Source organism: Malania oleifera, chromosome 11, assembly GCF_029873635.1.
Source record: "Malania oleifera isolate guangnan ecotype guangnan chromosome 11, ASM2987363v1, whole genome shotgun sequence".
Taxonomy (NCBI): domain Eukaryota; kingdom Viridiplantae; phylum Streptophyta; class Magnoliopsida; order Santalales; family Ximeniaceae; genus Malania; species Malania oleifera.
In genome coordinates, this window is record NC_080427.1 from 781931 (window position 1) to 798317 (window position 16387).

Here is a 16387-nt window from a genome sequence, read left to right on the forward strand (position 1 = left end):
AGTCCCGCCTACGAGCCGGACAACCCTGTCATGAGGGGTCAAATCATGACATACAGAGTTTCAGAGATAAAGCACATTTATGTATATGTATATAGTTTTACAGTATCTGATGAGTATAGTATGATATTAGTAGTATGAAAAGTAGAAAATATAGATGATACAGTTATATTTTAAATTGTGAAAAGAAAGATATGCTTTACAAATTTACTATTGTATTATAGTTCAGTTGTTATTTAAACAGTATTCTTAACTTAGTTGCCACACACTAGTAATAACATATTTCCACTTACTGAGCATCGACTCACCCCATGACTTTAACATTTTTCAGGTGAGCCCGTTGGGCGAGTAGATCAGGCTCGCGGATAGAGAGTATATTGGTTACCCTAGTTTAGAGGGTAAGTTTGTGCAAGATTTTGTATTTTGGGACAGATATTTTGGAGAGAGAAAGATGTATTATATAGTTATGGTTTAGAAATACAGATTCCTGATATTGTTTGATGTGTATGGATGTATGGATTACGTTTCCACTGCATAGTTATGATTTTATATTCAGATTTACCCTAATGCCTTCCGAGGCTCGAGTTTCATAGTAGGGGGTATCAGAGTAGTTCATATATATAGAGGTCGTCACAGTAAATTTTGAGGTTGTTACAAGTCATTTCTTGTTGCCTAAGATTACTTGGAGTATCTTCTAAGTTTTTAAAAATTTTGGGGCACAAGAAACCTTGATTTGAAATTTAAAACATTTAAAATTTCTAACTGTTAATAGTGTTTAGAAGACTAAAGTATCGGGTTCAGTCTTCTGATGTTCCTTAACACACTGAAAAATTTGAACTGAACATTGGGTTAGACAACTAAACTGAGGGTTCAGTCTTCTGAAGTCCCAGATCAGACAATTGAACTGAGGGTTTAGTCTTCTAAGGGTGTACTGCCTCTTGTGTATTCATTTAGAAAAATCTTCAGTAGACTGAACTAATTCTTTAGTCTTATGAAGAAATTATTTAGTAGATTGAAGTAAAACCTCAGTCTTTTGAGGTACATCTTCAATCTTATGAGGGTGCACTTCAATCACCTAAGCAGACCAAATTCAAATTTTTCATTTTAGTTTTCAAAAATCCTTTTTGCTCTCTTGCTTTGATTTCTTATAAAAAATTTTCTGGGGTTTTGAAATAAAATCTCTAAGTCCATAATTAACCCTATAAGAGCTTTCAACATATTTCCATAAGATATTTAAAACATAAGGTACTTACATCATATCTTTTAAAGCCTAAGACTCTAAGCTTTGAAGTCTTCCATGATATTTTTTCTTTGACTCCATCTTGTCTTCAAGTTTCAATATACTTTAGCAAGTTCTCATTTATGCTCTCATGATCTTCAAGCTTTATTAGATCATCTTTGAATTTTTGCTTTTTAAGCTTAATTTGATCATCTTTCTTTGGAGTATAAGCTTTCATTTATCTTTATGAGCACTTGACCTTGTATTCTCATTCTTGAGTCCTGCCACATCATTACTTAACCAAATATGTTAAGTTCCTCTTATTTGTTATCATCAAAATAAGATTTTAATCATTTCAAATCATTTTCTTGGCATTACTCTCATAAATTCACATATATTTGAAAAATCTTTTTGAGAGTCTTGCTTGATTGTTTATTCCCATTATATTTCATATATAAATATTGGATTGGGAATAACTCATTTTAGTTTCCTAGTCTTGGCATTCAAATTGCAAGACTTGAGAGCTTGCATACTTCATTTGAAAAATCTTTTGCAAGCATAAACCTTAAGTATCTGCTGTGATTATATTTGATAAAATATTTTTGTGATACTTGATTAAGGTTTCGAGGAAACCTTGAATATTTACTTGTTGAATATATTATCTTGAATTAAATTTTCAAGATCTCACTTGAACATTACTTCCTTATCATCTATGAGTGCATTGGTTGTATTGTGCATAGTGGTACATATCTACTTGTGTAAAAGCATTTGAATTGTATGCAAAAATTCTTATCATATGTTGTATTCCAGGCGTGGCCTAAGGGGGTGTTGATCTAGCTCGTAAGGATCAGATTGTAAAGGTTGAGGTTAGCCCTGATAATTTGACCTGGTATTGTAAACGGCGTCACTCCACCTAATAAGCGAGCATTAGTGGTAATCCTCGGACTTACGAGCCGATACGGGGACGTAGACACAGTTGGCCAAACCTCGATATCATATCATGTGTCATTGTCTTTCCCTACACTATTTAATTTTCTATATTTATTTGTTTATATTTCAATTTCTGTGAATGTTTGGGAAATACTGAGATTGCTTTAATTGTTTAAATATTTGCTCTAGGTTAATTATCAGTGTGATTGAGATTGCATATAAAGACCATAGATTGTGATATATTGCTGCTGGTTTAGTTGAATCTAGGAAGATATTTTTAAATTTCCAATTCACCCCCCTCCCCTCTTGGATTACACCAAAGCCAACACAATGGAAATTAAGTGATCTAACCACACTGGGAAAAATAATAGATTAATGACTACTCTATTAAAAATGTCAAAAAGCCATTATTTTATACCAATCACTCGCTTGGTCACCATCCTTGTTGAGGTGGTTCCATTTTGATATGTGTTGAAAATGGGTATAACGTTTCTTTTGGACAATTTTTATGCAATCAATATTACTCAAAGAAAATTATTATTTTCATCTTCAGTATTTTGGAAAACATCGAATTAACTTATTTGATAAGCACAACACACAATTCCTAACATGTCGCAATGAGCAAGAAATAGATAAGAATTTATACTAGTTCTATTACTTCGCACAAATTGTGTGATTTGCATATCTCTTAGGATTCCATGTCTCCCTAATCTTCTGGTCAAATGGATAGATGATCTTTTACTTGTAAAGACTTTAGGTTTTTCACAAACTAGTCATATTTTCCTTGAAGTGACTCTTATGCTCTAGTATTCGTGGAAGCATTAAAAACATTTGCTATTGATCTCCTGCAATTTGACTTGCATTTTGTTTTCAAAATAATTAACCTTGCTTTTGTTTGGCATTTGCAAACCCTCCCATTCTGCTGCTTTTCCTTTCATACTTGTTTAAGTCGATAACCAATCATAGAAAAATCATTTTGGAGGGGATCATTTCATCATCCTTTTGCATTGTGTTGCAAGAAATGTAGTTCATCAATAGGATTGGTAGTGCAACTATCAAACAAGATATCTTGGGCAAATGGCTTGTGGCTTAGATAGACATGCTTCATTATTGTGACATTTTCTAGGCTTATGCTCCACAATGTCATATCTTGCTAACCCAAATACCTAAAATGGGTTGCAATCATATTCATTCTTCTAGTACTAATGCTCATAGTTTTTGTTGTCCTTTAACATGGAGTTTAAGGTGATCACATGGAAATGCATAATACTTTATATTGTGCTTGAGGGATATCATCGCCAATTTCTCTAATTTTATGTGATCATATCCTCACCATTGGGAGGGAAGTTTAGGCGCAATGGTAAAGTTGTTTCCGTGTGACCAAGAGTTCACGGGTTTGAGGCATGAAATCAATATCTTACAATATAAGATACGATTGCGTACTATAGACCATCATGGTTCATCACTTCCCCAAACCCTGCATATGTGGTTATAAACTCATTGTGGTCCACCCCTTTCACGGGCTTTTTGCATACGCATGAGGTTTGTGTATCGAGCTGTCCATTTTTATTTTTATTTTTTAAATCCTTGCCATTAATAGTAAAGTGTTGCAAAAGATGTACTAATCTATATTACATATAAAAAAATGTATAATTCATGACCAGGCCAACAGATTCCCTTGAACAATCTGTTATGCATTCACTTATTATAAAATCATTTTGCTTCTAGCTACCATATAATTACAAAACTAGGTAAGAGAGAACAAAGTTTAATGCATAATGACCAAGTCACTAGATCCCCTTGAACTAGCAATGTCAATTGTTTCACTTTTATTGATATTTATAAACTCTCAATAAGAATTCACTGATTACAAAATTATTTTACCTCTAACTACCATAGTAAACACATTAGGTAAGAGAAGAAATATCTAATGCATAATGAAATTATTTTACTTCTGACGATCACGTAAACATGATAGGTACCACAGAAGAAAGATTTAATGATTCAAATTTACAGCAAAAAATGAAAAAAATAAAAATAAAGTGTACAAATATAAAGATAACTTAAAATGGGAAAAGATGAAAAAATTGAAATACATTTGTGAAGGCATTAACTAGATAGCTAACTCATAGTTTCGATAATCTGGGGACCCAAATACTCTATTATGTTCATCTGGGATTCCTCTGGCAGCTCAGTCTCTTCCAGCCACCCATAACATTCACCCTCCTCTTTTTCAATGAGGGTCACTCCGTCTGCACCAGTGAAATTCATGTCAATAAAATGGGTTGCTGAGATATACTTAGAAAAACTGAAGGTCAGTTATCAAATTCATAATTTTGTTAAATTTCAATCAATTAGTTTATTCAATACAATAAATAGAAGATATGATTATAAACTTTAAAAAACTAATTAAAAAAAAAAAGAATCAATTGGAACAAGATTTCTATGAATGACAACTTTGTAACTTACATAAATGTGCTACATCTCAGAAAGCTTTCTTTGATAAACACAGTTGCTATGCCATGAAATTAAAGATTATCGAAAGACACCTGAATCATTTTATTTGTTTTCAAGGTAATGATTTATAGTTGAAAGGGTTTCTAGAGTTTGTCCTTGTTACATATGTAGCCCTTGCAAATATGGTTCAGAACTTGATTTTTACTATCAATAAAAAGATACCTAGCCGTTGGTTTTAAGTTGTTTTAAGAATTTAAGTTATATTTAAAAATATGGATTTCATTCATACTTTTAGATTTTCATAGAAATAGATAAAATTTAATATAAGTTTGCATTGAGTTATTTTTAAATTTGTAGAGCTAGAATTTACTTGGGTCACCTGCATAACAAGTTTTTCTTTCGTTTTCTTATGAGAAATACATATAGGCTTTGATACATTGTCAGAGTAAATCCTTATCTGGTTTTGTTTCTCATGACTAGGTTAAATAATTTTAAAACTTATACTGAAGTGGGATTAATCACATAATGGGTCAAACTCATAAATATTAAAAAATCTCGACATAATTGGGTTACGGTACCCCTTACCAAAAGTTGAAAACAAAATAAAAATAAAAAGCTATTTGTGGAGATACATATATATTAATTAATCCAACCCTAACACGCTTACTGAGTAAATTGTTCATTGAATCAAACCCCCTCTTATCATTTAATAATAATGAAAAAACAACAATAATAAAAATATAACTAAAAATACATTGAAAATGATTAGTCCAAAATTGAACATAGTTGTTTTTCTTAGCTATCATTTTGAATTTTATTTTCTAATATATATGTACGTATACAAATATAAGGTGTAACATAAAATTAAGTCCAAGTGGCATGACTGATTTACCACTAATTTGACCCACCAATTCAATTCATCAAACCAACTAACTACTTCATTGAGGTGATCATTAAACTAAAATTTAAATCTATGACACATTAGAGATTTGGTTGAAGTTGGAGCGGTCATCTCCAGGATCTTGACTTAGGACTAACAAGGAATATTTCATCTTTGTGTATATTTATTTTTGAAAGTATGGGGACATTTTTGTGATTAAAACTTAATGTTTCTATTTTAGAAGTTTCTGGTTCAAATTATGAGAAGATGATAAAGGATATGGGATAGAAGATAAGTTGCCTAACTTCAGGTGTGTGGCCCATTTCTAACTTGGGCTTCAATTTTTAAAAAAAATTGGAAGCCTATTAAAAGAGAAAAAGTAGGTTTTTGGAAAATATTATTTTAGGAATTTCTACTTTTTAAAGAAATTCTTTCTGAAAACATTTTCTAGAAAAAACTAAGATTCATATTATAACTACCATCCCTAGCTAAGTAGGCCAAGTGATAGGAACCAAGGATGCCCTTCACCTCAACCAATTCATTTTAGGAAATTCATGACCTAAGTATTGAAGGACCTCAATTCTAGGTAATGAAAACTAGATAGTGTTACCAAAATTAGGTAGTAGAAATTAACCTTAGTCACGAATTACTGTCATTGATTAACATGCCTATGTGATAAGAATCTAATTTATTGAATAGAATCTCATCTAGGAAAAGGAAGCAAATAACTATTTTTAACTTCAATGCTTGAAAAGGGACATCTTATTTAAAAGTTTAGGGTTCAAAAAATAGTTTATGCACAAATTGAGGACAAGGATGAAATTACGAAAAGACCAGTAAGCAATTCCATTTGTTTTTTTTATACTCTTTATGATAAATTGGCGTTTTCAACTCTCTTCAAAATAAAAATAAAAATAAATAAACAAACAAACAAAAGCAAGAAACATAAGCTAGATGATATATTCCATTAAGCCAAGCATCCAATTCAATCACAAGTACTCACTAAATCCTAATTTACCTAAGCATGTTATCTCCCAAATCAAAGCATATAATTAATTACTAAGCTTTGACAAAGCAAACAATGTTTAAACACGTTTTGCCTAGTCAATTTTTAAAATGAAAATGCTCTCTGCCACACTTTAATTATGCGCAAAGTCAATAACCACATTACAGTTCATATGAAATGCAAATACCCTACTATTTCATCAATACAAATTGCGGGAATCAAGTGAGTTAAATGTTGACATTTTGACACCTTGTTATATAATTCTTTAAGCACAAGGGAAATTAAGAAAACACAACCAACTCCTTAGCAAATTCACCCTAATTAAAAGTAAGTATCAAACAAGCCAAAGATGAAAGAACACCGCTAAACAAAATAATTAACCATTCCGTCATAATTAGAAGAGTTAAACAGAGAAACTATATAAACTAAGAAGTGAGTAACTAATCAGAGTACGTAGTTTATATATGGAGCTTACTTGAAAGCTTGGCGCATGGAATATCCGTGTAGTAGGTGCAATCCCGATCTTCCTGTTTGGAGTAGGGAGGACCAAGCACGTCAAGCACTACACAAGGCGTGATGGCCGTGAGGGCATGGATGTTGCCCCCGGCGGATGGATATAATACGGTCGTGCAACATGGGGCTGTGAACACCCTGTTTGCTTTCAATCTCGCTAATCTCCCTGTAAGCACGTAAAAACCATGCATGCATTGCAATTAATTGATGAATCGAAACACCTTGAGAGAGAGAAACATCCTGTGGGGTACATCGGAAATTAATTAATTAATGTGAGAACTAACTATACGCACGATGAGAGCACGGGTCACTTGAATTGAGAACTGGATCAACCCAGTCGTATGCTTTGATATGCATGCTTCCTAGGAGAAGCTTACTGAATACAGTCATTCCAGGATGGTTATGGAGAGGAATTACTCCGTTTGCTGGAAGAAAGAATAGGCACAGCTGCAAATCAACGAGGGTAAACTTAACAAGTGAATACGGTTAACGATCCATATATATATTTGTGTTTGACAGATTAAATATAGAGGGCTTCCCAGATGCCTTTACAAAAAGAAAAAAAATATACGGAGTTGTGAGAATAATAAATAACTATTTACCTAAAATTTAAGATCCGCTTGTTGTTAAAGATGGTTTAATTTAAGGTCTCCTTGTTTCGAAAAATAGTTAATTTTTAGTTTAGAAAGGATCATAAAAATATCACCGTAATTATTTCCCATTCAGTTTCTTAACACTGTATAAATTAGGATTTTTTTAATTATTTCTCAGTTTTTCTCTGAAAATTGCTAGGCATTCTTTCAGTTATTTAGAAAATTAGAAAAACATCCTTTTATTGTCATTGCTGTGGCATTTTTTAATTAATTAAAAAATTGAAAATAAAAATAATAGTTTTTATAACTGAAAATACCATAAAACCTAAATTATTACATTCATGATTTGTAAATGTCATAACTAATTAAACAATAAATTGTACCGTGGCCACTGGTAATTCAGAAAACAATTAGGAATAAAAATATCAATACAATATATATATGATTAACAATTAATAAAAAGAGGTAAGTGATAGTCATACAGAAAAATTCTGGCACGTGTATATGGTTGTGTATGAGACTCTGGGATTCCCTTTGACAGCACCACTCGGGTTGAAGAATATAAGATCCTTACTTAGCCCAACGTCTTCCGGCTTCATACAATCTGCAACATGCGGAAGTTGTTCGTTACAAAGACTAATAAATGAGGATCCAAGAGCAGGATAGTCCTGTCCAGAGATTATACAGAGAACTTATTCTTCACTTGTTCATATACTTGTTTTCTTAAGATATAAAATATGAGATAATGAGTTTCATGTTTATTATCATTGAATGTATATGGAAGGGACTCGTTACATGTTTCACATTCAAAAAATTGGTCGATCAACAACATAAGTTACCAGCATAATTTCTCATGACACAGCCTATTGATTTTGCTAATTCCCATCGTTATTTTTAGTTTCCATAAAACAAGCAAACAAACAATAGTCAAATAAGAAGATGTGGGCATACATGGGATCTCACCTACTGCAATTAATATTCGGATTTAAAAAGAGAAATAAAACAAAAATTAGGGACGACAGATACCGCAATTTAATTTTATTCTTTATGTATTAAATAATTATCTTACTTTGTCCAACACCATGAACTTTGGTTGTCAAGCACCAAAGAACTGCTGATCAAAGGGTAAGACTGCTGGCTACTACTGATCGAACACCAGTCACCAGAAGGAGGGCTCTCTAGTTGTTGAGCAAGAGAGAAACTCAGGTGCTAGATTGCTGAACTTCAATGAGTAGAGGGCTGAGGTATCGAACAAGTACCAAAGAAATCAGGTGCAGATCCGATGGGAGGCTGGGAGCTTTTTTGCCCCAGTTTTCCAAGATTTTGGGCCAATAAAAAAATTTATTGGGCCATTTTATTGAAGCCCAAAAAGAAAAAGAAAAAAAAAGAATCTCAATTCAGGTAACGAAGTAAGATCCATAAGATTCTACTTTCGAGTCTGAGATTCCGTTCTATGATTCTACCGACTCTTTTTTGATTCTACCATAATTTTACTGGATTCCAATTTTTCATGCGACTTGGATCATTTAGGTCAATCTGGATCATAGAATCGTATGATTCTATGATTCAAATAGCAATTTAAATAATCATGGTCATGAAGGAGCTCCTCCTTGAACGTGCCAACATGCACAATGAGAGAGCATGCAAGCGAGTTCCACATTGTGTGTTACCGCGTACACTTGTGTACCTAAATTCCTAATCCTACAGGTTCCAGACGCTTCGGCCTGAAACCGCAAGCTTAGCCATTTCTAAATTCTTGCGTGAGGAGCTCCACCACATGCCACCCACTGCACTGTTCAGACTTTTCTTTGACTCAGTTTTGTTGCTATCCAAAACTCACTATGGTTGCCAAGACCGAGGAAGGGATGATCCATTCAGGTTTCAAATTATTATTATTAGGATTACTATAAATTCAAAAAAAAACAAAACAAAGAAAGGCATAGACTAGTCCAAAACCACTACACAAATAATTTTCTATTATATTTTATCTAAATTTATACAAATTCAAATCAAAACTTCTCCCAAAAATGTGTTTTTTTTTTTAATTCATAAAATTTAAATTTAAATTTTAAAATCTATGCTCTCAAATACCAGTGATTTGATTGAGGTGCGTCTTGAGGCGATTTTGGCCTAAAACACACCAAGGCATAACTAAAAAAGCGCGCCTCAGGTGAGAAGGCGTACACATCAAGCAAAAAAGCTAACCTTTTTACACCTCATATGCAAGGCCTACATTTTTTGGGATTCTTGGTTTAAAGCATATATTTAGAAAAGCCAGAACCCTGAACGGACCTGAAATTCTATCCTCCCTCTCTCTCCCGCTAAACTTCTTCTCCTCTGCTCTCTCGACGAAGCCTCCACTCTCTCTTCAAAGCCTCCAATCTTCTCCTCTCTCAGTGAATCTTCTTCTCCCTCTTCGACGACTCTACGATTACGTTTAACAATTCGTCCAAGCTTTGTCAAGAGAGCTTGGTTAGCTTTGTCGACGGCCTACTTTTACTATTTCACTTTTTATCTATCCAACATATATAAAGCAAATTTAAAAGAAAATATCTTTTAAATGTATATAGAGGCTTAAGAAATTGAAAAGGATGTGATATTTTGAACTGAAAATTAGAATCAAAATATAAATTATTTTTTTTACAACTAAAAATTTTGAGGCATGTTGTAGAAAATAATTTTTATTTTAATTTTTAATTTTCTAAAATTATAAAATAATAATTTAATTTACAGATTTTTCAACATTTATATAAAAAAACATAGCAAATATATGTTTTTAAGGATTTTCTAGACAAATATTTAAAAATTAAAAGAAAATTTTATACTATATATAATTTTTTTAATTTATTAATTATTTTAAAAAATAAAACCCCAAAATGCTTACGCCTCCCTTTTAAAACGCTGTCAAATACTATACATGAATATAATTTTATCTAATAAACTGTAATTCATTTTAAGAATGTATTTTTCTTAAAAATAATCTTTGTTACCAGAATATATTGCTCTTTAAAAAAATCACTAGCTGCAACAAGCGTTTTCCTCCCTTTTTTACAAAGAAATCATTAGTGATGATGTAAAGACAAAAATATTACAAATAGGTTTGCCTTCTTATTCTTTCAGTTATTTATCTCAAGTAGTATAAAAATCATTAACCTCATCTTTAGAGCTTGAAGTTAAAGTCTTAAATTAGAATTTGAATATAATACAAATGTATATTGAATTTTATTCAAATTCAAACAAATTTAAATGTAACACTCAAATTACAAACATAATTTAAGTATTTTAAAATTAACTCGTAATTGTTTATTACTAATACATAAATATAATAACATCAAAACATATTCTTAACTAAATTTTAAATTTATTACTTTATCATATTTATTCAATAATTTACAATATTTCAATGGCATTTCGACAGCAAATGCAAGAGGCAGAAAAAAATTAAAAAAAAATTACATGTGTGGGTTCAAAAATAAAATGCATAAATTAATTAATTAGAAAAGAAATTAAACAAACACGGACCACATTTCAGTCCTGGGCTGCTTGCTCTCGTACCAGTCACAGAGCCCACAACAAGTGATAAATACAGCAGAAAAATGAGATCAAAACAAGGATACAAGTGTAAAATAGATCGGAGCCATACCGAGAATGCGGCACAAAGCCTGCACGACATCGGGCGGCGCAACCGCTCCGGGGCCTTTGAACACATCTCGGCACGACGCGAACAGCTTCTGCAGCTCCGCCGGAACTGCCGCGGGCTCCGCCCGCTTGGCGTTCCTCCTGCATCTTTTCTTTCCAATCACTTTCTTAACATGTCGAACCACCTTCCTCCTGTGCTCCACCAACCCCGTCTCCGTCATCGTTGAAGCCAGATCCGCCTTCTCCTCCTTCTCTCGCAATCCTTTTCTCTCTAAAATTAATTTATACGGGCGAGGTCAATTCCAGATCCGTATGACCAAACTCGGTGATTCTTGGAGGATGAAATTTGAACTCGGAAGGTGAGATAATGGAGAAAGGCGCAAAGGGGTTGTGAGAATATAAGGAGAGAGAGAGAGAGAGAGAGAGAGAGAGGGAGCAAAACCAGGGGCCATTGATGGTTCCTTGGGATAAAGATTAAAAAAGAGCGAAGAGTCACAGGAGCCCCCTTCGGTACGTTTGCAGTATTAGTTTGGGAAAATTTGAATTATTGAACAAACGGGGTACAGAGACGGCGGTTTTCCATTTCCCATGCTTCGGCCCACCCAGTTACCGTCCCTGGTTTTGGGGTGCGCAAGTACGGCCCTGTAGCGTTGCACGTTTCGCTCATAATTAGGAGTGCGAAAGAAAATTCGAGCACCACCTCAACATTAATTGAATCACTGTTTGGTATCCAAGAAAACAATTAAAAAATTAAAAACTAAAAATTAGATGTAGAAATTAAAAATATGAAATTATAATTCCTTTTCTCCTTGTATTTTTATGTGTCTTAATATCAATTTCAAGTTTAGTTCAGATCATTGGATAATTCATTTATTACAAAACAAACTGTGAAAACGTATTTCTACTAATAACTAGGAGAAGTTTAAGGGTTTCCAGTATTTTTACAAGTTTTCTTATAATTATAATATTTATACATAATAAAAATAATTAATTTAATAAATTACTTTTATTTAAATTTAAAAAAAAATCATTTAAACTTCCACTATTTTTGTAACTGCCTATTATCCCCTCAAAAATTTAAAATACCTTTTTAGCTTTACATCTACAAAAAAAAAAAAAAAAAAATTGCAATATTTGTAGTGAGAGCGTTTTAAGTCACACAGGATAGATCGGTTATATCAATCATTTTTCGTCAATTTACCCAATTGAAATCCTTTTCTTTTATTAGATTAAGAGTTATTAAATCTTTCCTTACTATCTTATTCCAAGTTATTTTAAGTCTACCCTTATCTCTTTTCTTATTAGAAACAATAACTAACTCACTCACTCATAGATACTCTACTAGGCCTACATTTCAAATGCATAAACTACCTAAGTCGTCCCTCTCTTATCTTGACTTCAAGTGGTGTTATGCTTAAATTATTGTCTATATGTTCATTTCTTATTTTATCTTTTAATTTGATACCAATTATCCACATTAATATTTGCATTTTAGTAACATTTATAATCAGCCTTTTAGCCATCTTATAATTTTTTTTCTTTTAATTTTAAAAGTATTCTACGATTACACAAAACATTTTATGCATTCTTCCATTTTACCTATCCTGTTTTAATTCTATGTATTACATTTTCTTCAATTTCTTCTTCCACTTGCATAATAAATCTAAGATATTGAAATCCATTATTGTTATTTTTTTCTTGATTACCAAGTTTAATCTTCTCTCTACTACGATTCCTTACATTACTGAAATTATATTTCACATTTCTATCTTATTATTATTTATCTTAAAACCGTTAGACTATAAATTGTAAACAACATACATCAAGGGAACTAACTTTTGATACTCCTAATAAGGTCATCAATTATTGAAACAAAAAGATAAGGACTCAAAGTAAAACCTTGATGTACTCCTATTGTGATTGGAAAATCTATAAATTCCCCTATAACCTTAATACTAGTCACTACTCTATCATACATATTTTTAATGATCTCAGTATATCTATTACATGTCCCCTCCTTTTCTAAGACTTGCCAAAGAACTTTCCTAAGTTCTCTATCATATGTTTTCTCTAGGTCAATAAAAATTATATGCAAGTCCCTCTTATTCTTCCTAAACTTTTTCATTAAACTTCTTAAAAGATAAATAGCTTCTATTGTTAATCTTCTAGAAATAAAACCAAATTGATCTTTTGAAATCCTCATTTCTAGTCTCATTATTTTTCCTTTTTTTTCTTTTTTTTAAAGGTTTCAACGTAGTTTTCCTCCATCCCTTTGACATTTTCTTGGTTTTATAATAACGTTAAATAGATTAGTTAACCAAATATTTCTTTTATCCCCTAAACATTTTCAAACTTCAATTGGTATTTTACATGGACCAATAGATTTCCCACTTTTCATTTTTTTAATGCAATATTAACTTCAAAAACTGTAATTTTGTTAATAAATCTCCTATTTTTAATCTTCTCCTTATTTGTCACTTCCAAGTTCAACCTTTGATCTTAGTTTTCATTAAACAACTTATTAAAGTATTTTCACCACTTCTCTTTTATGTGTTCTTTTATAGTTAAGACATTATCACTCTCATCTTTTATAAATTTTACATCACCTTAATCTTTGCATTTTCTTTCTCTAACTTTTGCAAGTTTATAAATGCATTTTTTTTCTCCTTCTTTTGTATCTAGTCTAATATATAAAGTATCAAATCTATGTTTAGCTTCACTAATATTCTTTTTGTATTTTTTTCTCACCCTTTTTATTTTTCAAATTTTTCTATATTTCTACAACTTGACCATATTTTATACCAATTTCTTTTTGTTTTAATAACATTTTGGACTTCTTGATCTCCCCGTCAACTTTATTTACTACTCGAGTATCAACCTTTGGATTTACCTAAAATCTCTTTTGCCATCCTTAAAATAGAGTAAGCCATTTTATTCCAAACACTAATTGCATCTACTTTATCCACCACTATCCAATCACACTCTTTGATCAATTTTACTATATTATCTTCCTTCAAGCTTCGCCACCTAGTCCTTGTTGGTGTATATGTGTGCAATGACCACCTCCCACGAGTTAATTAGCACACTTACTTGAAGTATGGTTCAGATGAGGTCGAAGTGGTAAACCGCAATGGTACTACAAAGACAGAAGACATTCCCCTCCGAGACACAAGGGTCTAGGGGCAACGCCCCCAGTTGCCTCCTGAGACGGTATGGCCTATCCAGTGTGAACGGTGGGCACAATATGTCAAAGATGGCCACTAATGTCAAAGACGACCACTAATGTCAAAGACGACCACTAATGTCAAAGTCAGCCACTAATGTCAAAGTCGGCCATGGTAGGTGAGCTACCACCACATACCATGATAGGTGAGCCACCCACGTGCTTCGTCCACGGACCAGAGGCTATAAATAAGACCCCTCCCCCCCAACTGGAGCACCACACACATCTCGACTGCAAGATTGTGTCCTATTTTATTTTATTTTTTTTGTTGTCCTTTCGCCATTGAAGCTCATTTTATGAGTGCATGGTTGGACAGATTGTTGTAATCCGATTGTTATAATAAAATTTTGTGTTATCTCTTCAATCATTTCTTCAAAATAGATCTTAGTGTTGTTATTCTACATGGTATCAGAGAAGAAGGCTACTAAGAAGAAACAACAATAATTGTTGAGACATTGCAATGGTAGGAACTTCATCTTCCACTACTGCATCTCCACTAACACTTCGGATATGTCCACCAGCATTCACAAAAGGAAAGCTAGACAGCACGAACTACACTTTGTGGAAGTTCAAGATGAGTGCTATTTTGGATTCATATGAACTACATGATACAGCTCAAGGTATGGATCCAGAACCGATTGGAACGCCTAATTCCACCAATCCTAAGGTAATCATCCCTCCAGATGCTACCCTCGTCAAAGCATGGAAAAGGTGGAATGTAGATGCACTTTGTGCTATTGTCACAAGTGTATCTGATTCTATACTTACGTTGATCCAACATACATCCAAGGATGCTAATGCTTGGAATGGTCTGAAGAATCAATATGAAACAAGGAACCAGACACAAATTCAGAACTTAGAGAATCAAATTACTGCAGAAAAGCTATATGAAGGAGAATTGGCAGAAGTATTCATCATCAGAATAAAAAATATGTGTGATCAGATGGCGGCAGTGGGCATAGCAAGGACCAATGAGGAGTTAGCTCGAAGATGTATTCGAGTACTGCCATTAAAATATGATAGTCTGGTAATTGCTCTAAACACGCAGATTAAAACTCCTACACTAACCTTTGAAGAATTTTGTGCTTTACTGCTAGAGGAGAAGATGGGGCTGAGAACTAGAGAAAATGAAAGCAGTAGTGCTTTCACCATGCAGATCAAAGGCAAGGACAATAATGTTGAAAAGAAGGGAAAGAATAAGAAGAGATTTTCTAGTACGTGCTACTACTGCAACAAGAAGGGGCGTGCAACCAAGGGTTGCAGAAAGCATATCCACGATGAAAAGAACGGCACGTTGAAGCCTACATGGAATGTCAGATAGGTAGCAAATTATGTTGAACCAGAATTAGATCTTTTCATGGTTATAGAAGTATTGTGCTCAACTGCTCAAACAGTACCAGAAGATTGTTCATGGGTACTTGACAGTGGAGCTTCCCGAAACATGACAAGTAAAAAGGACGAGTATGGTTCTCTTAAGCCTTTATATGAACCTATGAATGTGATTGTCGAAAATAATGCAATGTGATTATCGAAAATAATGCAAAGTTTCCAGTAGAGGGCACTAGATACATTTCCTTAAAAACCACAAATGGCCAAGGTAAAACTCTTTCAGATGTCCTCTATGTTCTTCAAATTAAGAGGGATCTTTTATCTGTAACTGCTATCACTGATCGTGACTATGAAGTACGATTTATGAAAACAGGCTGAGATCATTGATAGCAATGACAGCATTGTGGGCAAAGGTATTCGAAAGAATAACCTTTATGAGTTTGTGGCACTTGCCGCAACAACTAGAGATATAGCAAGCAGAATTTGGTATGAAAGGTTTTGACACATCTCCTATGCAGTTTTGAAGGAGATGCAAAGAAAGGAAATGGTGGTTAATCTGCCTATAGTAGTTGATATTGTAGAGCCTTGTGAAGCTTGCATG

At 33.0% G+C, this 16387-nt stretch overlaps 1 protein-coding gene across 1 annotated transcript; it reads right to left on the reverse strand.

Moving 5' to 3' along the window:
- Window positions 1–4074: 4074 nt before the first annotated feature.
- Window positions 4075–11901, reverse strand: LOC131168668 (plant cysteine oxidase 1-like). The gene is made up of 5 exons (XM_058128281.1): window positions 11239–11901; window positions 8078–8199; window positions 7296–7449; window positions 6965–7168; window positions 4075–4398 (listed from the first exon to the last, which is right to left on the reverse strand). Exons 1-5 carry the CDS (start codon window positions 11453–11455, stop codon window positions 4268–4270), a joined length of 828 nt encoding a protein of 275 aa, XP_057984264.1. The 5' UTR covers window positions 11456–11901; the 3' UTR covers window positions 4075–4267.
- Between the last annotated feature and the right edge of the window lie 4486 nt (window positions 11902–16387).